Source organism: Notamacropus eugenii, assembly GCF_028372415.1.
Source record: "Notamacropus eugenii isolate mMacEug1 chromosome Y unlocalized genomic scaffold, mMacEug1.pri_v2 SUPER_Y_unloc_7, whole genome shotgun sequence".
NCBI classification, from domain to species: Eukaryota; Metazoa; Chordata; class Mammalia; order Diprotodontia; family Macropodidae; genus Notamacropus; species Notamacropus eugenii.
This window is the reverse complement of record NW_027325145.1, coordinates 367,135-389,277: the sequence shown is the minus strand read 5'-3', so window position 1 is coordinate 389,277 and position 22,143 is coordinate 367,135. Positions and strand designations below refer to the sequence as shown.

The following is a 22,143-nucleotide window of genomic DNA, read 5'->3' as shown; positions in this document are numbered from 1 at the left end:
GCAAGATTTGGCAAATGATGTTGGTCACGTCCTTTAAGGAAGGATGCTGAGAGTTGGGAGAAGGCCTTCGACAGAGACAAGAAAGTTCGTTAGAGGAGTGAATTTGAGGGAAAAGATAGATAAATTATCTTCCAAACATGCTGAATTTGAGCTATCTCCAAGACATCCAGTTTGAAATGTTCAAATGGCAGCTAGGGATGAAAGACTGAAATACAGGCTGGAACAGTGAGGTTGGAGAAAAAGGAGAGAACAATATTACAAAAAACTCAAAGAATTTAAGAAAACATCCAGAGGGTGATCAACAAGCAGATAGTTCAAGGAAGATCAGGACTAAGAAAACACTGCAGATCTGACTAATAAGAAAAGCACTGAAAAGAGCTATTGTAGTTGAGAGATGAGACCCAGAGCAAGATTTCAAAGTCTGCTTAATATGTGAGAGGAAAGGACACAAGAGAAGGGAAAATCATGAATGAGTGAGAATAGCCTTCTTTTCCCTTGAAAGTCCAGAATTTACCAAATAGCAGAGTTACTAAAAAATATTTCGTTAAAGTAGATTTTCTCTCAATTATTTCTCTCAATTCAGACTCTTCAGAGCTATGTTTGGAAGGAGTCTGGAATAAAGTTCTCATACAACTCAAAAGAAGGGACTGGCATTTTGTAAAGGATCATTTGGTGGCTTACTTGTAAATTCCTCGTGACATATTTTCAATATATTTAGCTTTGTCTTGTACTCCACAGTGGTAATGGTATGTTTTCACACAGGCTTTTATCTCACATCCAATAGTTGCACCAGGTTGACCACAGAGGGTACACTTCTGTTACAAGAGATAGAAAAGAGTGTCCTTACTAGGATTTAAGTTAAGTTCATAATTCCTGTATGACATAATTGAACTACCTTAATTCAGATATTTAAAACAGCACAGTCAAACTACTGTAATGCTTTGGGATAATCATCTTTATCAAAACCGTATTATAAAGCGGTTTCTTGATCCTTCTAATAATTATTAAATATTTATTGGAAACCACCTTGTTGCTTATATTCAGGAGCAGTTTTCCTACCAAAACTTAATACTCTAACATAAATAAGATAAATAATGCCTAATAAAAAAAGAAATTTGCCCAGTAAGAAAAGTTGTTTTGCGTTACATATATATGTTTTAGGTTTTGAAAGGCATCTCTTAAGTGTAGTGCTTCAATGTTTTAAAAAAGTTACCAGGCTTCTAAGAAAAGTTACAGAATTTCTATCTGTTAACTATACATATTTCAAATAATTTGCTTTCTTCATTTCAAAAATGTACCCAGATTATGTGAAGATCATTATATCTGTATAAGATATAACTCATAAAAACAATGCATTCATAAGGACAGAAGAAACTGCAATTATCTTTAAATAAAAGAAAAATGTGTCTAAGACAGCTATAAACACATTACAAAAGATAAAATAAAAGTAAGTTGAATGTAAAATGTAAAAATATTAATTGAAAAGAAATGTTTCTCCTCTTTTCCAGGACCCTTCATGAGGTTATGAGAGTGCCAAATAGTTAAAATTAATTTAAATAACAGAGTACAATTTCTCACAACTCTGTACGATATATTCTATGCCTACATCCGCTACACATATGTACTCACATATGTGTCTATTTGTTTGGGAAAAAACTGCCCACATGATTCCATTTTTTACAACTTTGAGAAACAGAGGCTGTGAATAAAGGAAGAAAAGTAGCTGTTAAGTTACCGTTGAGGCCAATGTGATCATTTTCCAAAAGCTTTTAATATAAAACACTGGCCAGGTTAACCTGAATCAGTTTTGAAAAACAGAAAGGTACGTACCATCCGTTTTCCTCGCTTAATCTCCTGAAGCACAGTTTTAATATCAAAATCACCAAATTCAGCCCGTGATGTTGTTGTAAGTTGAACTGTGCCAGAAGAGAATAACTACAGAAGAAATCCAAATGAATCAATTTGTTTTGGCTAGTATGAGACAATTTTTTCATTAATAAATTAATAAATCAATAATAAACATAAGTGCCCTTGATATGCCTTTTGTAATAATTAAGTTTAAAAAATGTGAAGTATAATTTAACATTTTTTTACATTTAAACATTTTCTTTTTAATTTACAGTATAATCAAGCATTTCTACAATAGTAGAATAAAAAAGATGGTTGCACATGAAGCTACAAATGCACAACTTGCCATTCCTTTCAAATATAGAAATTATCATGTAAATTTCATTCTTTTCTTCCCTCAACCCACTAGATGTCCTAGACACAAATAGGTGTGTGTGTGTATTATCTGCCTATCTGTATGTAGTATGGATGTATATACAGCTGTAAAATTTTTCAGTTCTTTCTCTGAACGCAGATAGCACCACTATTCATATGTCTGTTATAGCTGATTTGGATACTTAGACCAAAAAAAGAATCACTTATTCGGTTAAAATCTGCTAGGCATAAACTGATAACTCAAGGCTGTTTTAACTTGCATTTTTCTAATCAGTAATGATTTATAGCACTTTAATTTGCTGATAAATTGTTCTGATGTCTTCACTGGAAAACTGCCTTTGACATAAGTCTGATAAATTATGTGTTCCACATTCTTCTGATTTTCTTGTAAAATCTCTTTATATCTGGGTCACATATCCATTTTGGTAGATGGTGTGAGATATTTGATCTGTGCCCAGTTTCTGTCCTGCTGTTTTTCAGTTTTTCCATCTTCTACCAAATAATGAATTCGTATCCCCAAATCTTATTTCTTCACAGTTGTAAAATATGTCACTTATTTGCTGCTGTAAATTGTATGTCTATTCTTCCACCCATCCCAGATAGTTATGATAATTACTCCCTTATAATACAGTTAAAGATCTGGTACTGCTAAACATCCTTCCTTTAATTTTTTTTTGTCATTTTCTTTCATATTCTTGACTTTTTGTTTTTCCTAATGACTTTTGTCATTTTTATTATGTTAGCCCTGTTATTTCAATCTGATTTGATTTGTATAAAAAGTGATTTATAATTTTGCTTATATTGCACCTAAAGATTATCTGATAACCTAGCTATAAAAATTCGTTCATAAATTAATATGAATAGGATAAAAACAACTTTTCTATGTCATTTATAGTAAAAGCACTGGGGTTTATAATATTTAACCCAAAGCATAATAAAATATTTCTGCTTGGATTAATTGCTAATGCTGAAAAATGGTTAATTCTTCTACTTTTGCTTAAAACTTTTTTTAAAAAGGCTTGACACCTTCAGACTGAATGAATAAATTAACAAATAGGCATGTACTCAATACTTATTATGTGACCAACAGTGTGCTAACTATGTAAGGTTAATCAGAGAGTTAAAGATCTTCCTCACCCATTAATGGGCTTGCCCTTTAAGGGAAGCTTGATTAGGGGAGACCCACACCTTTTGTTAATTTCTAATGCACTGCTTCTCCACTGTTGAGATGCACTCTGGCTCTGTAAATTGTATATATACTCTGAGGTGAGGTTTTACTTTGGGGCTTAGAAGGTTTGTGTGCCATACAAGAGTCTGCACAGTCACTAAGGAGCTCCCCAGTTTTGAAAACCCAGATGCTGGCCTTTCCCTCTCTGGTAACTATGTATTTGTCTGTTGATCTGTAGATTACATCTGTGATGTAGGTACTGCTTATAGTCAGGTAGCTGGAAGCCCTGTCTGTTGATCTTTATTTCTCTGTGTTTTCTCTGAAGTCCAGGGTGCTGACTTTTCCCCCTGGACTTAGTGAATGATATAGGTGCTTGATTAAAGTAATTGTTGACCCCTCAAAAGTTGTCCTTCCTTTTACAAAAGCAGATCCAAGAACCTGTACAAGCAGCTCCTCCTGGATGTGTCAGGGTGCTTGTTTTTACAGAATACAATACAAAAAGCAAGATAATTCCCATTCTCCAGAAGCTAGCTGTATGCACCTGGGCAAATCACTTAACTTCTGTTTGCCTCACTTCCCTCATCTGTTAAATGGGAATAATAGTACCAGAGTTGATGTAAGGATCAAATAATATTTGTAAAGCACTATGTGTATCTTAAAGAGCTATATAAGAGCTAGATATTGTAAGTGTTATTGTTGTTGCTTCTCTTCCACTACCACCACTATAATTATCATTAATTATTACTGAGACAACAAAGTTCAACTACTGGAAGTGTTTTTAAAAAAGTCTTTCTCCCCAGTCAACCAGCATTTTTTTCTCTTTCCCGAAAACTGTAGGGGCAGAGGAAATCAAGGTAATCAAATTAGGGAAAATCAAATTAATGTCCTGTTAGTAAGACTATGAACTGGAACGATCATTGTGGGGGGAAAAAATTTAGAACGATGTTTCAAAATTCACTAAACTATGCATATTGTCTGAATGAGCAACAGCACCAATAAGCCTAAATGTCCACAAGAAAAATGTTCTATAGGTACAAAAAAAATATTCATAGTGACATCTGAATGGAATAGAGTACTTAAAAGAAATTAAGCAAGGAGCGATTCACCTTAACGGGATTGATACAGTAAAGTGAGCACAACTAGGAGAATGATTTGTATTCTAACACTATAAGAGCAATTAATTTTGAAAGACATGTTTCCACAGGTTTGATGCTATCATTTCCCCATTTTATAGAAGAGGAAATTGAGGCAAACAGGGGTTAAATGATTTGCCCAGGTTCAAACACCTAGTGTTTGCTTACACAAATAAAGGCAGACGTAAATAATGGAAGAAATATTAATTGCTCATGGAGGAGGGCCAAAGAAACATAATAAACATGTCAGTCCTACCTAAATTAGCTTAAATGGCGCCATGCCAAACAAACAGCGACTAATTATAAAACTTACCTCCAACAACAAAAGGTACAACATCAAAAAGTCAAGAAATGCCACATCTCAAGTTACATTACAAAGCTGCCGTTTTCCAAACAATTCAGTAATGGGTGAGAAATAGAGTGGTTGATCAGTGAAGCAGATTAGGCAATTAAATTTTTGACGAGCCCAAAGGTCCCAGCAACTCGAGCTCTGGATAAGAACTGCTGAGAAAATTGGATTTAGACCAACATCTCACATATATACCAAGATGAGCTCAAAATGGATGCATAATTTCAATACAAATAGTGACAACATAAACAAATCAGTGGAGCATGGGAATCACCTGACATATCTATGCATAAGAGTTCATGGCCAAATAAGACAGAGAGAGTTTCTAGTGAGAGCAGGTAGAGTGAAAAAGTTTTTGCACAAAAGAAACCAATTCAGGTAAAATTGGTGGGAAAGAAGTGGGGTGGGAAAAGTATCCATCTTTTGGATCTAAACAAAAATCTTTATAGCAGCTCATTTTGTGGTGGCAAAGAATTGGGAATTGAAGGACACCCATGAGTCTGTAAATGTTGAACAAATTATGGTCTATGTAAGTGACAGAATACAATTGTGCTACAAGAAGCAATAAATAAGACGGTTTCAGAAAAAACTGCAAAGAAGCATAAAGGGATGCAAAAAAAAATAATGACCACCACAATTCCAAAGAACTCATGAGGAAACATGCCATCTGAACTCTACACAGAACTCTGCACTAAGTGCAGAATGAAGGCTTTTCTTTTTTAAGGGAGGAGGTAGGGGTTTGGGTAGTAAGAGAATTCATTTTGTATGATTACACACACTAATAAAAGATTTCATTTATGACTGAGCTTTGGGAGAGGATTCTGGGAAGATGGCAGAGTAGGTCAGAAAATTCCAAGCTCTCAAGAGCTTTCCACCTCGATACAGTTAAAATGGCACCTTAGGGTGAACAAACAAAGCACGGATGTAGTTAAGTGAGAATAGGGGCACAACTGGAGTCTTCCTGAGACAATCTGTGAAGACGACGGAAGAAAAAATCCCAGGATGAGGTTTGGTCTCCATGAAGAGCAAACACACTCAGGCTATGTATTGACAAGCATTCATTATGTTTATTTGGCCTCCCCATGAGCAATTAATACTTCTTCCGTTATTTACACATTTGCCTTTGTGGAAGCAAACACTACCTGTTTGAACCTGGGCAAATCAACTTGTGGCACACAGTGAGAGAGAGACAGAGTGAGAGAAGAGAGAAACACAGAGACAGATGCAGAAGCCAGAAACTAGGAGAGAGAACAATGGGGGAAAGTAGAAATAGAAAAGTTCATTGATCACCAGTTAAAAGAGATCCTATGAGGAAGAGTCATAGGAGTATCAAAGTCAAATTCCCAAACCCCCAGCTCAAGGGTTAAAAGCATCAGGATTAAAACAATTTAAATACGGTGCTGCCACAAGTAGAATCACACAAAACCTAGCAGCAGAGACATCAAAGGAACCTCAGATCTTGGAACAATCAGATATCAAAGAGCAGAAGAACTGGGGCTCCAGCCAAAAATGTCGTACTCAGGCACAGTTACATATTATCCTGAATGAAAAAAAAAATGGATATTGCATAAACTCTCAGACTTTCAAGACTTTGTTTAAAAGAATGCTGAACTTAAAAGAAGATTTGACATACAAGAACCAAGAGAAATATAAGGTACATACCAAAGACTGATTCATCGTGATAATGTTTAATATAAAATTTTGGAATAATCTCTTTGTTCTCTCTGAAGCAAACTCAGAGAATGCCTCTTCCTATGTCAGCAAAAGCCAGCCAAAGCTGACTCTGCACTCCTTGGGAGACCTTTAACCTAAGACACTATCTTGAATAATGGGACTTTCCTTTGTATCTTATTATCTATAGACACGTACTATGTTATGGCATATTAATGGTAAAAAAAAAAAAAAATAGGCATCCTGGGTTTCTATTGAACATTGTTTGCCCTTTCCTGTGTCAGTTACCTGTTTGGGGCAGGAAGCCTGCCACTTACTAGTGATGGGATTTCCTTCCTTCCTTATCACCTGAGACATATGTTTACCCAGCTTGGAATCTCAAGATTTGACTGACATTGCTTTGTTAATTGTCTTGTCTTACTGAACTTATGATTTGCTTAATTAGGAGAGTTTCCTTCTCATGGCAAAATGTACTTAAGACAGATGTTTTCTGTACTAGGTAGTCAGAGTCACCTCTGACTCCACAGCGCTATGTAACTGTTTTCTTTATGGGGAATTGATTAATTAATTAAATTATAAAATGTATGCATTTAGCCTGTTGCCTTGTCTCTAACCAAATTTTCAGGTCAACAATGGGAAGGAATTCATAAGGACATTTTACTGTGATTTATTTTTATTATATTTTTACTATATATGTATATACATGTACATATATATATACATTTTTATGTATTATTTATTGTTTATTTTTACTATATATGTACATATATATGCATACAAATATGTAGATGTAGAATGTATGTCTAAGATTCTTATTAATAATTGGTCAGCTCACAAGTAAGACTGGGGAAAACCTGAGTAGATGAATTTAAAAAGTAAAGCAATTTAGGAAGAGCTAAAAAGAGTAATTATTTTATACCAATGAGGTGCAAGAGTGAAAGAATCTAGACTGAGAAATTAGATGGGGGAGAAAGGATGGTAGTTCTGGTAACTTACTTTCAATGGGAATGGGTTTAAGAGGGGACAATTCATATGTATTTAGAAGTGTGTTAAAGTCTTCTAAATTCAGAGGAAATAAAACAGTAGAGGCACAGGGAGGGGGAAGAGTTCAAGGGAGGGATCTTTAGAGGGGAGGGGGAGGGAATCCTTGGAGGGGAGTAGGCAAGTAATAGGAGGGCAAGGTAGTGGATAGAAGTAAAGTAGAAGAGGCAGATGGGTTAGGAAACAAGATATGCAAAAATAAAAACAAAAAACATCAGGAATAGAATATGTTTGGGAAAGCACATATGTATATATCTATAGCTATAGAGAAACATATCTAAACTTTAACACTCTAGGGGAGGGGAAAGAAATAAAGTTAAACAGTGCACAGCAGAGAACAAAAGAACTCATCATGGAAAAGATCGACAATTTTCAATGCAACAAGGATTATTTATTTATATAGGCTTTCTTGAAATGGAAATTTATTGTTGGCTGCTATGCAAGACATGCTTTTTTTTCTTTTTAACTTTGTATTTAAATTCCAATATTTAAGTTTATGATATGGTTTTGGTTCTTTTCTCTGCTGTGTATTTGTATTGAGGTGTTTGAGTCTAAAGTAAGAAAAAGAAAAAAAAAAAAAAAGAAAGCTCTTACCACTATATAGAGTAGGGCACTTGGAAAACAATTCTCCAAAAGGCTGAAAACCAAGAAAAATGTAACCAGTAAAGGTCAGTATTATCTCAGAAGGGGGAGAATGAAATTTTAATGAAAGAATATTTCCAAGTATTTCAGATTAAAAAAAAAAAACCTAGAATTTAGAGTGAAATATAAAATGGTAAATATGAGAGAGTAACATTAAGGGACTATGCAATTCAATAAATGTTGAGCACCTACTATGTGCCCCAGGCACTGTGCTAAGCACTAGGGATACAAAAAGAGGCAAAAGACAACCTCTGCCCTCAAGCAGCTTATAATCTAATGGGAGAGAAAAGCAAATAAATACATACAAAGAAAACTATTTCTAGGATTAATAGGAGATAATCAACACAAGTGAGGCACAAGAATTAAGAGGAACTTGGAAAGGCTTTCTCAAGAAGCAAGAAGTGTTTCAGGCATGAAAGAAAGTTTCCAGGAGTTGGAAGATGAAGGCTCTTGTTCACAGAACAGCCTTGAGGGCAGTGACACTGATCAGAAGAGTATGTGTTGGAAAGTAAGGAGTAAAAAGATGGGGAGAATATGAGGAGGGTCAGGCTAAGAATGGCTTTGAATGAGCATTTTGTATTTGATCCTGAAGACACTGGAGACTGCTAAGTATGGAGACTTGATATGGTCAGAACCACATTTTAGTAAAATGAGTTAAATGGATGAATAAACGATGGACTGGAGTGGCGAAAGAGCTGAGGCAGTCAGACTCACTAGCAGCTTGGATATGAAGGTGAGGGGTGTTGACCTGAAAACTTGGTTAGAGAAAAGGCAACAGGCTAAATGCATACATTTTATGATTTAATTAATTAATCAATTCCCCATAAAGACAACAGTCTCTCAATCCTATTATCCAGATTATTCCATTTGCTTTTGCATTTTAACCATAAGACAAGATAGCTCCTAAGTTATTATTTTTCACTAGCATAACTGTACCGGAATCCTCTTCCAGCTTAAACAAAGCAAGGAGGTTAATGACTAAACTTACAATTTGATGGAATTATGTCTTTGTTTCACAAGTTGTTATTCTTCCTGGAATTAAATCTTTTACATATAATAAAAATTCACACGCAAATTTTAACTCTGACTTAGACCATAGAATGACTACAAATTCAGATCAAAACAGTTTAATTTAACAGTATATTATTTTTGAAATTTTAGTAGGCCTCCAAGAATCACACATGATTTTTCAAAACATTTTTTTTCTAAAAGTATTTCCCTTTCTTAAAAACAGTTGAAACTTTATTTTGATATTCACTAAATATTTATGAAGGAAACTAGTTGGATACTTCTAAAATGCTTGATATCTCTTTTTTTCTTAAGCAAAAATAAACCCTTAAAACTGGAATTCATTAAAGCTGAGTTGTTACAAATATGCTCTTAAGTTATATGAATTTCCAAAGTATTATAACAAACTGAATTCTTAATTATTGCAGTATTCCTAGATGTAAGAGACTGACTCACAGAAAAACACTGTTGCTTTTTAAATCCCTTTTTTTTTTTTTAACAATGGGAACATCTTAAGGTGAGTCTTAAGTAGTTTACAAAAATTTCTGCACATGTTCTAATTTCAGATAAAAATAATGTTAGCTTTACCAGTAAGATTACACAAAAGGTTCACATGTTTTGCTGGTCACTTGTTACTGACCACAGAAATTTGCTATAGAAGGAAAAAGCAGGGACATGTGACAAACCAAATGTGACAGGATAAAACATTCTTTACTCTGTTTGAATTCAGATGGGAGTGAAATTCTCCAATGATGCGGTATCTATTTCGTAGCCAGACGCAGGAATAGACAGGTGAGAAACATTCCTTTTTAAAGGAACACAATAGGGAAACTGAGCCAGGGGGATCCCATCCTAGATTGAGTCTAGAACTGTCCCCTTGGTGTTTCCTTTCCAGATACAAACTTCACCTGTTAACAGTACAGGATCACATTCCCTCTGAGTAGCTTGTGGCATTTGTCTCAGACACTGATTTAATACGGACAACTACACCCAAATTCAAACTCAAAACCCCCCAAAATAGTTATGGTCCCAAATGCCTTTTACCTTAAACAGCAAGTCTCACTAATCACAGCTTAGAGTCAGATAAACAGTTATTTCCACTCTCTTGGAGTTACAATAAACAATAAAGATTTACACACACACATAAGGGATTCCATTTAACATCTCTCCTTCTCAAATTTAAAACTTTACTGATGTAAAAGCCAATTATTATTACAACTTCTATGCAAGTAATATTCATTGTTTAGAATTTGCATTAACCAACCAAATTCCTTTACTAAGACTGATGATCTTGCCCACAGGAATGGGAGGACTGTTCTGAATGAACAGAAGGAATTTAAATAAAGTTTTCACTCCACTGTGGGACTGTTCTGAATGGGCAGAGGGAATTTAAATAAAATTTTCATTCCATTCCCTCCTTTCCATACACAGGAATCACTTAACAATTTTAGATTTCAGTATTAAAACAGTAATCCCAAATAACTTAGTTAACAATCCTACAACTTTACAGAAGATAGCCAAATTGTTTAGCTTTTAACTTTTTTAACAGACAAGGGTGAAAATACCTTGTTTTCTAAATGGCCATTACAAAACATTACAAGACAAAGTTAGCAGGAGTGATAAAGTAACATAACTGGTGTTACACAATTTTCCCAACATCTTTGACAAAATTCAGATTAAAAATTGCTTTGTCTAACACCATTTCTAGATTACAGTGGTCACTCAATTTTCACAATCTAAGAGGAATTCAGAAATACAATCCTAGAAACAGTTTTAACACAACAATAACTGCAGATGGTATAATTTGCATTTCCAGAAATTATTGGTGTTATTACTTTTAGCAATTAAAACCACTTCAAAGGTAACAATTACATTAGAGAGATAATAATGTTGTATGTAACATATACCAGTCATTATGTTAAGCATTTTACAATCATTTTATCATTTTGATCCCATAACAACAAGCACAATTATTTTTACAAATCAGAAAATGGGTCAAACAGAGATAAAATACTTTTTTGCAACTGGAACAAAGAAGTGAAGCTTACCAAGAGCAGAGAAACCGATGTCCCAGTAGTGATTTTTGTAGGCAGAGTTTAAAGAATGCTCACTACAGGCCTGATTCTTCCACATTTCCCCCAACCTCCCACAGCAGCAGTATTTACTGAGCCCCTAAGGCGATATGCAGGTGTTGGGACAGGGTGAGCGGAATGTCTAGGACCTAGGTGGCATTTCCAGACTTTACCTAGAAAGGTGGGCTACCCACAATCTTAGGAGTTATTTCAAATGATCAGTTCCTGAAATGTTTTATGATTAATCTCACAACGTACAAATATGCTAAAATGATTTTACCTAAGATGATCCAACTTTCCATTGTAATTCCAGGTTGGCCAGACCAGAATAACAAAGAAAAGTGTTAAAATTTTGTCTATTTTCCTAGCTGCAGCCCCTAAAGTCTGGCTGCTTGCATTTAAATCTTACAAGATAATAGACATTCAAAGCACACACGATATGGACAGGGACATATACTGACGGACAGATTGACATCAGGACAAATACAAACTGAGCTCACAAAAAAACAACCCAGAGAGAGAAGGCAATTAGAAGCTTGCTAGAAATCCTCATCATGAATTGGCTATTATTATTCTGAGACAAAGAGGTTGCAAGAATTCAAGACCTGATAGTAAAGGGGAATCCTACAGCCTTTGCTCAGAGCACCCCTGTGGTCGTTGGAGGGGTGGGGAGCCTTGATGCCCCAAAGTTTCTGAGTATCTTAAAGAAACAGGACCTATGGGAATAAGCTCAAGGCCTCTAGTTCTTAGGTGGATTGTAACTGTCCTCTTCAAGACCAGAGTCCTTAAAGGAAAGTGGGGAGAGGGAATGGGGAGGAGGGATAGGGAGGAGGGAGGCAACGGAGGCTTGAACAGAGGCTGCCTTCCTCAGGGCTAAGGCAGGTAAGGGGAAGGCGAGGAGAAAAGATTGCATCTAGGTGCCGTCAGTTTCCCCAGATCAGAGGCCTTCAAGGGGAAGGGGAGGGAAGAAAGGGGCAAGGAATAGGACGGAGGAAGTGAAGAGAAGGACAGACTGGAGCCCTTGAAGAAGAAAGGATTTTTGCCAGGACATGGCTAGGTGCTGAAGCAGCTCCCAGCCTTTGTTCTCGTCCAGCTAAGTCAGAAAGCCCAAGATGAAACATTCTCGCTACTGGCTAGTTGTAGGTTCAGGCCTTTAAACTTAATTTGGTTGTAAGATAAAGATACAGTGACCCTTGCTCAGATTAAACTCAGATGCTTCTCAAGGTAGAAGGCAAAAAGGAATTTATTACAATCTCCTGAGAAGGGGCACTTCCCATGAGACCATGGGTGGTGTCAGCAAGGGTGTGCACCTGAGCAACATTATATAGTCCGTAATGCCCACTAGCTTTTCTTCCCATTGGCTGGGGATCCAGGTGGACAGTCGAAGTGCAGGAATCTACCCCAGAGACAAAGAACACAGAAAGGCTCGTTTTTGTTACTGGTAATATTTAATATAAATTTTGGACTTTAGTAAGGGCCAAAGTTTGAATTAAGGAGAGCCTGGACCTAATAGTCTCCTTTGTTAAACTCTGAGAATGCCTTTTGGTGTCAAGCAAACAAATGGGACTTCCTTACCGGACCCTTCTCCTGCCATCTTAGTGGTAAGGAAAAACACAGATGTCCTGAAACTTTGTTAAAGGTACCCTTTCCTGTGTCAGCAGGATGTCTGTCATCAGAGTGGTGGGATTTTCTCCTTGTCCTACGTCACTGAGACATAGACACGCAGCCTGGAATCGCAAGGCCCAACTGACATTGCTTTGTTAATTGTCTTGTCTTACTAAATTTATGATTAACTAAGAGAATTCCTTTCTCACGGTAAAATGTATATAAGCCAGAAGATTTCTGTATTGGCTAGCCAAAACATTTTTCTGGCTCCATAATGCTGTTATGTTACCATTTTCTTTAATAGGGAATTGATTAATTAATTAAATCATACAATGTATGCATTTAACCTGTTGCCTTTTCTTCATCCAAGTTTTCAGGTCAACATCACCAAATATGGAACTTAAGGGAAGAATGCTGATGTGGCCGGCATAGGCGGAAGGGTACACCAGGTCCCATGACCAGAACTTTGATGGTTCTCCTCCACCCTGGAGCATTTTATTTCCCTAAGGGAAATATTATTATTTTGCCCACTCAGATATTTTAGCTTTGGCAGGAAGGGTGGGAGTTTCGGGGAATTCATGCCTGAGGGGTCTTCACTTAATCTGATTTCACTCAAGTGGTCTACAGAGTCCAAAGCTCCAGAGAGGTCAGGGGCGGAAGATGGCAGTGTCTGAGGTGAGCTTTGAAGAAAAGTAGAGACTCTAAGAGAAAGGTGAGCCAGGACAATGTTCAAGGCAAAGTGGAGATAATTTAGTGCTAAACAGAGGAATGTGTATTTGATCTTAGAGCCATCTAAGTTCCAGCACTGGATCTGAACTCAGAAAGATAAGTTCAACTCTGGTCTCAGTCTGTGACCCTAGGCAAGTGCCTATGTTGATTTCTTCATCTCTAAATATGGTTGTTGTGTAGACAAAATGAGCTAATATTTGTAAACACCCTCTTCCCTGCACAGACCTTAGCCGTTACTGTCCCACCCCTCAAATTATCTCACCCATATTGAGTAGTTCATATTCTTAGACACAAACGTGATGTTTCCTCACACATCCACAAATCCCAAAAAGGTCTATGTCTTAAGGGAAGGAAATGCTTCGTATTTGTCTTTGAATCCCTATTACTTGTCATAATAACTGGCATCTAATAGGAGCTTAATGAATAATTGGTGACTGTTCACCAGTAATATTATTCAAAAAGAATTTAGCAAAATTAATCCTAGGAAAGAGAGCAAGGCATAATGGATAGAAAGTTGGCCTCATCCAAGAAGATCCGGGTTTGAGACCTGCTTTTGTCTGACACATACTAAGCAAGCGCATGGAATAATCTAGATAAGTTAGAGTATAAACTGCAAAGAAAAAAGTGCTTCCCTACCCAGGATTTTCCCGTACTAGTGAAATCAGAGGACCAGTTCCTATCCTAATCAGAGATAAACCAATCCCTATGAATACAGCAGGCATCTCATTTAATCCGCCTCTTTTATCAACAGTTAAACTACTTGTCACACCACTGAGGTGAAAGAAGAATTTGTTATTTTTAGGGACTGTTCTTTAGAGGAAATGTAATCATTCTTTTCCAAAATGCGTGTTATGAAAGTTTAAAAACAAATCAAAACATATCACTCTTACCATGCATTTATAATGTGCTGCTGCCTTTTTGGAAGTAAATATGTGAAGCTTTCCCTTTGCTTCATTTTCTTCCTCACCTACATGACAGAATCCACACTTAGGCCTGGAATCACTGGGACTATTTCTGTGGGGTGACCTATCTCTCTGCAAAAAAAAGGTATAAAAAATGAAAAACAAAATATTTATTTTTGAAAACACATCAAGTAATCTATAAAATAAAAGATTAGTCACTCACATGTTTCTCAAATACAAAGTTAGACAGTATTTTTTCAAATAAGGATCAATAGCTTTTTCCTTCTTACATGTGTCCCATGAGAGGATGTGGATTTGTTATCTTCTGACTGCCCTCTTGAAATAGCTTTTCCTGGCTTTCTTTTCCTGCTCTTCTTTCCCTTGACTGGTGAAGGTGCCAGTTCATATTCATTGAAATGTTCTTCTAAGTCAGCTTCTTAAAAGTAAAAAAAACCCCACAAAGTTTGCAAAAGGATCCCTGTCTCAACCTCTCCTGCCTAACTGCTCACTTCTGTATCTTCAGATTTAAGAACATATTCCCCAACAAAGCACTGAATCAAAATGTAGTGGAAAACATATACAAATATAAGTAAAACAAAAGGATCCATTTTCATTTAAAGTAACACCTAGGAAGAAAGTTTAATACAAGTATTTCATTGTACTCTTATTTTGTATATATTTTGTATGTTGTATATACTTAGACTAGCCTTGCTGCCTCCCCTGTTAAAAAAGACACATTAACTCCTCAAGAACAGAGCTAGTGGGGATATAGAGGAATATACTGGAAATTTTTTTTGTAATGTTTAAAATCCCCTCTGTTTGGAATGCTTTCTTTTTCACTTGTTTTTGTGTTACTTCTTCAATGGTCTATTAAAATGTTTTCAAAACATTTTTATTTAAAGTTTTGAGTTCCAAAATCTAACCCAGTCCCCTCCCCTCTCCTGAGATTGTAAAGGCATCAGATATAGGTTATATTTATATGCAATTGTGTAAGACACCGAATAGGTTTCTTAGAATTTTCCTATATTTTCCTCTTTAAAATTATTTTAGAAGTATATATGCACATATTTAAAATGTGAATAAAACAGTATCTACTCGTAGAGTTGTGAAGATCAAATAGGAAAATGTATTACATTATTACATCATTAGTGCTATCATGACATATTTCTCTACATGTATGCAAGTTTCCTGAAGGTATTACATTTTTAGTTTTACAAACATGTTTATCTGTCACAAATAGTTTTTTTTTATCTTGTAGGAGATTAAAAATGTGTTCAGTTGAACTTTTCATTTAAGTAAATTTCTTGTTTCTTGAATGCATGGATTTTTTGTGGGATCAAAACAGGACTATAAAGAATCCCCTAATCATCTCTTGAAAGCAATTCCTTAAGTGAAAACTCCTAGGAATAGTATAATCAAATTCCAGAGTTCCCAGCTCAAAGAGAAAATATTGCAAGCAACCAGAAAGAAATAATTCAAGTCTTGTGGAAACATATTCTGGATAACACAAGATTTTAGCAGCTTTTACATTAAAGGATTAGAGGGCTGGGGACATGATATTCCGAAGAAGAGCAAAAGAGTTAGGATAACTTACTCAGCAAAAGTAGGCCAAATTTTGCAGGAAAAAAAGGACATTCAATGAAATTTAGAATTTGTGAGAAATTATAAGTGATTCAATAGTTAAACTCTTCACATTCCTACATGGAAAGACGATACTGTGATTCCTAAAATCTTTCTCATTATTCGATAGGAGCGTACACAGAAAGAGAGAACAGGTGTGGATTGAATATGATGTGATGATTATCTTTAAACATAAAATTAAGAAGAAAAAGGAATGTTCTGCAAAAGGGGAAAAGGGAGAGATAGAATGGGGTAAATTATCTGCCAGAAAGAGTAGCAGGGGAGGAAGAAATGGAGGTGGGAGAAGGACAGGTTGAACTCTTAGCAGAACTGGCTCAAAGAGGAAATAAAATACTTAGCTGGATACAGAAATCTATGTTACTCTACAAGAAAGTATAAAGGGAAGGATATAAGAGAAGGGAACTGAAAGAAGAGAGGGTGGGTTGGTAGTCTGAAAGCAAAAACAATTCTAAGGAGGGACAGTGTGAAAGGAGGGAGAGTAGGATCAATAGAAGAAGATCAACAGGGAGACACAGAATGAAGGCAAATAGTAATCATAACTGTAAAAAAGAATTTATATCAAGTTTCTCTAAAGATGGCTTCATTTCTCAAACATATAGGGAACTGAGTCAAATTTATAAAAAAAAAAAAGTCATTCTCCACTGCAAATGGTCAAAAGATATGAACAGGCAGTTTTCAGACAAAGTAATCAAAGTTACCTCTATTCATATGAAAAAAAGCATTCTTAATCACTAAGAGATTAGTGAAATGCAAACTAAAACAGCTCTAAATTACCACCCCACACCTACATCAGTCAATAAGACAAAAAATAAAAATAACAATATGTTGGAAGAATAGTTGAGACACTAACGCACTGTTGGTGGAATTCTGCAGAAGGATTTTGAAGTATGTTCAAATGGCTATAACACCCTCTGACAGAGGAGCACCACTACTAGATCTATATTCCAAAGGTGGAGAAAAAGGAAAAGGATCTATATGTAAAAAAATATTTATAGCAGTTATTTTAGCACTGGAGAAATATTGAAAAGCAAGGGGATGGTTGTGAATTGGAGAATGACTGAACAAAATGCGAGATATGATTCTGATGGAAGACTATTGTTACTAAAAGAAATGATGATCAGGATGTGTTCAAAAAGCCTAGAAAGACTTACAAGAACTGATGCATAGTGAAGTGAACCAAACCAGAAGAACTTTGTACACAGCAATTGCAATGCTGTTGGATGAAGAGCTATGAATGCAATGAAATGATCCAAGATAATCCCAAAGGACTCATGATGAAAAATAATATACCCATCTTCAAACAACTCTTATAATCTAAATGCAGATCAAAGCATACTGTTTTTACTTTATTTTTCTTGTTTCTTTTACTGTTTTCTTTCACAACATGACTAACACGGAAATGTCTGGCATGAGTGCACACATACAACCCATAGTAAATTGCTGGCCTTCTCAATGGGGCTGAGGAGGAAGAGTGAGACAGGGACCAAATCTGGAACTCAAAATTTTAAAAAAACAAATATTAAAAATTGTTTTTAAATGTAATTGGGGAAAAAAAGAAATGTTAAACCAAATAATCAAAGAAATATAGGAATTGAGGAACAATGACAAAAACAGAATCAACATTAGTGACAAATGGAGGAAAATATAAACCTCTCATAACTTTTACATGTGAAGAAATTAAAAAATATATTAAAAAACAGGCGTAGATCAGAAAAGAAAGAAAATAAAACCCCACATGCTGGTGCTGAGAAGTGACACATTAAAGAAACTACTGACAGAATAAAAATGAAGGGCTGAAAAATATTTTTTAAACTATGCATCAAGTGAATCTAAAAAAAGCAAGACATGAAACTGTGTATGTCTTTTGGTCCAACAATGCCACTTGTTAGGTCTATATCCCAAAAAAACCCAGAATAAAGGGGAAAAGACCTATCTGTACAAAAATGATTATAGCATCTCCTTTTGTGGAGGCAAAGAACTGGAAACTGAAGGGATACCCATCAATTGGCAAGGCAGAAATTGGAAGAATATATCAATGGCTTCCTGACAGAAACACTCAAATGAAAGTTTCCAGGAACATCATTGTAAAAATTCATAACTCTAAAGTAAAAAAAAAAAATAAAAATACTGCAAGTGGCCAGAAAGGAAGAGTTCAACTACTATAGAGGTATGGTCAGAACCACATAAACTTAGCAGCACAACTTTACAGAAGCAAAGAGCTTGGAATACGATCATCTCAAAGGCAAAAGATATAGGTTCATAATCATGAATTACCAACCCCAGCCACAAGGAAAAAAAATGGACCTTAATGAAAAAGGATTTATAAGGCATTCTTGATACAAAGACAAGAGCTGATTGGCAAATCTGATAGGAGACAAGAAGTAGAAACATGAATAAGAAAGCATAAAAGATTATCACGATTAAATCACTAACATTCTTATATGGGGAGATGATATATGTAATCTCTCAGAATTCTGTCATTAGTAGGCATTATTCAGTCATTTTTCAGGTCACATTTAAAACCAACTCTTCATGACCCTGTTTGAGCTTTGGGGGTTTGGGGGTTGATTTTTGGGTTTTTTTGCAAAGATACTAGAAGGGTTTGCCATTTTTTCCTCCAGCTCCTTTTACTGATAAGAAAAATGAGGTAAACAGGGATAAATGACATACATAGTTAGTAAATGTCTACGGACAAATCTGAACACTAAGGATGATGAAGATCACTGATTCCAGATCTACCCATATAAGGTTAGGTGGAGAACTTGTGTGTGGTTCTTTTGTTTTTGTATGACATTGATAGAAGAAAAGGGTTGGAAAGAGAATTGAGTAGATATAAGGGATGTATAATAGATATAGATATATTAGGTATAGAACTGAATAAATATAAAGGGAGAGAAAGAATGGGAAAATAGTGCGTACAAATGGGATGCAGGAAAAGAAGTGTAAATAACAGAAAAGCAGACAATAGCGGTAGACAAAATTTCAATCTCATTTTCATCTGAACTAGTTAAAAGAGGCAAGAATACACAGACAGTCAAAGATAGGTACACAAATACATTTCACCCACAGGAAAGAAAGGGGTTGGGCACAAGGAAAGGCAAAGAGAGAAAATTGTCTAAGAGAAGCATTAATCAGAAGTAAAATAGACTCTTAAAGATGGGGCAAAAAAAAAAAAAAAGAGGATAAGCATAAAAGAATAGGATTGACGGAAACACATAGTATTCATTACTGAGAACTACAACAGAACAGGATAATACAATGAATTAGAAAAAAAATTGTATGTTGTTTACACAAACACATTTACAATTAAAATAAGCCTCCAGAACAAAACCTATTTTGCACGAGATGAAGAAACAAAAGCAAAGATAGCAATCTCAGGCAAAGCAAAAGCAAAAATAGGTCTAAATTAAAAAGGATAAACAGGAAAACGTTTTTCAAAGATGAATGAATACAAAACATATATGAACAAACAGCATCTAAATTCTTAAAGGGAAAGTTAAAAAAGTAACAGGAGGAAATAGTAAAACTATAACAATGGGGGGACCTTGATTTATTTCTTTCATACCTAGATTCACTTAGGCAATAAATGAAAAGTGAATGACCTGAACAAAATTTTAGAAAAGTTAGATATGACAGATCTCTGCAGAATAATCAATGTGAAAAGAAAGCTATATGTATTTCTCAGCTGCGTACATTCACAAAAATGAGTTTAGGACACAAAAACCTCACAAACACATACGTAAGAGCAAAAGTACTACCAACAATAATGCAATAAAAATTACATTAATTTAAGGACCAGCAAAGGCCAAAAATTAATAGGAAATTTTAAAATGCAAAAAAAATGTGATGGCCCAGGCTGCAAATAAAAAAAAAAAATTAACAGGAAACTAAATAATTGGGTACTAAAAAATGCACAGATCAAAGAAAAAATTACAGAAACAATCAATAATTGTATTAAAGAAAATTACAATTATAAGACATACAAAAATTAGAGTGATGTAGCCAAAGTAATGCTTAAGTGAAAAATTTCATCACTAAACTCATTTTTAAATTTTTATTTACTTTTAATAGTATTTTATTCTTTTGAATTACACATAAAGACTATTTTCACCATCCATTTTTAATATAATTTTGAGTTCCAAATGTTTCTTCCTCCCTCAATCAATCTGATATATGTTACAGATGTGCAATCATGTAAAACATATTTCTACATCCAAACTCTTTTGTTAATTTAAAAAAAAGGGGAAAGAGCACATCAACAAACTGAGAAAAAAAACTAGAAAATCAACCATTTAAAAATCCCCAACTAAATCAAACCAAAACAGAAATCCTGAAAATCAAAGCAGAGATACATAAAATTGTAAGTAAAGAAACCACTGAATAAATGAAACTAGGAGCAGGTCTTTAAGAATAAAATAAAATACATAAGTGATAAATTAACAAAAGGAAGAAAATCAAATTACCAGTATCAAAAATGAAAAACCTGAGTTCATAACTAATAAAGAATAAAGATAATTATTATTTTGTTCAAATGTATATCAATAAAACTTATAATCCAAATGAAATGGAAGAATATTCGCAAAAATATACCCAGATAAACAAAATAGATATTTATCACTTATCCTTGCTGTAGAAAAAGAAATTAAACAAGCCACAAATGAACTCCAAAGTAAAAGTCATAGGAACAAATGGATTTGTAAGTGAATTCTATCAAACACTATCGGAACAATTCATTCAAATACTACACAAAGTGAGAAAAGGAAAAGACAAATTATATAACAAATTACATGACACAAATAACATCTTTAAAATTAATGTCTTAGAGTCAAAGGAAATTTAAAAAACTAGAGATCAATATCCCTAAAGAATATTGGTATATAAATGTTAAATGAAAATTTAGGTATGAGGCTATAATCACGTATTACAAAGATCATAAACTACAACCAAGCTGCAATATATTGTCTGTTCTTGACTGTTGTTGTACAATTAGTGAAGTTTTTAATCTCCACAAGAAAGCTTCCTAGGAACCAGGGAATCTGTTATCCCTGGTTTATTTACAATATTCTTATGATGCACCAGTCCATAAATCTATCACTCTGTATTGACAGACAGGGCTGATTACTAGCCCCATCTGGGTGTTAGCCCACTTTCTTCAGTGTTATCAATCATAGTGTACTCTGTCCCCCAATGTTGTTTATGGTGTAGTCTCTTGTATTGTTGTCTCTTCCCCAGTTTACCCTGCACTGACCAAAAGTATGTTAGAGCTTACGAGCCATGCCTTCAGGTCTTTGGACACTGACACAGTTCAACTGACCCAATTTGTTGGTTACTGCTTTTTGTTGTTCGCTAATTTTTCAGTAATGCCCAAGTCTTTATGAACTCATGTAGGGTTTTCTTGGCAAAGCTGGTGGTTTGCCATTTGCTTTTCAAGATCCTTTTACAGAAGCAGAAATTGAGGCAAATAGGGTTAAGTGACTTGCCTGTCATTATAGAGCTGGTAACTGTCTGAGGGCAGATTTGAATTAAGGTCTTCCTGACTCCAGGTGTAGCATTATCTAGTGTACCATCTAACTGCCCTTAATTACTGCACAAATTGTTTATACTCAAAGCACCGTCTGTCAGTTTACCTTAATTTTCAAACATAACAAGTTCTTGACTAAACAAGAGATAAGGAGGAGGTGCAAAGGTGGTAAATGATTTTGAGTTCATAAATTAAAAAGACTGTACACAAACTGAATGCAGGTAAAATAAGCAAAGCAGGTAATTGGGAAGTGTAAGATATTCAGTGCAATTTTTTCTTAATAAGATGTCATTTCTAAGGTAAATGTGGAGCTGAATCAATTTCATGAGAATAAAAGGTATTTCCCAACTGATAAGCTGCAAATAACAACGAGGTAAACTAGCTAAGAAGCAAAAAAAAAAAGTATAGTTAGAAAAGGTGGAGAGTCCATAGGAACAT

General features: G+C 35.0%; 1 protein-coding gene across 3 annotated transcripts in view; it reads right to left on the bottom strand.

Moving 5' to 3' along the window:
• The window catches only part of LOC140517019 (PHD finger protein 6-like), a 30,531-nt gene that overhangs the window by 6,000 nt on the left and 2,388 nt on the right, over nt 1-22,143 (bottom strand). For 2 of the 3 annotated variants that reach the window (XR_011971441.1, XM_072627866.1), the window contains exons 3-6: nt 14,834-14,979; nt 14,532-14,675; nt 1,831-1,935; nt 682-815 (exon numbers count right to left, since the gene is read on the bottom strand). Coding sequence is in view for 2 of the 3 variants with exons in the window: in XM_072627866.1 (XP_072483967.1) it covers nt 682-815; nt 1,831-1,935; nt 14,532-14,675; nt 14,834-14,979 (529 nt within the window). In the remaining variant the exon portion in view is untranslated. The remainder of the gene's footprint in view (nt 1-681; nt 816-1,830; nt 1,936-14,531; nt 14,676-14,833; nt 14,980-22,143) is intronic. The other variant, XM_072627867.1, reaches the window with a different exon arrangement.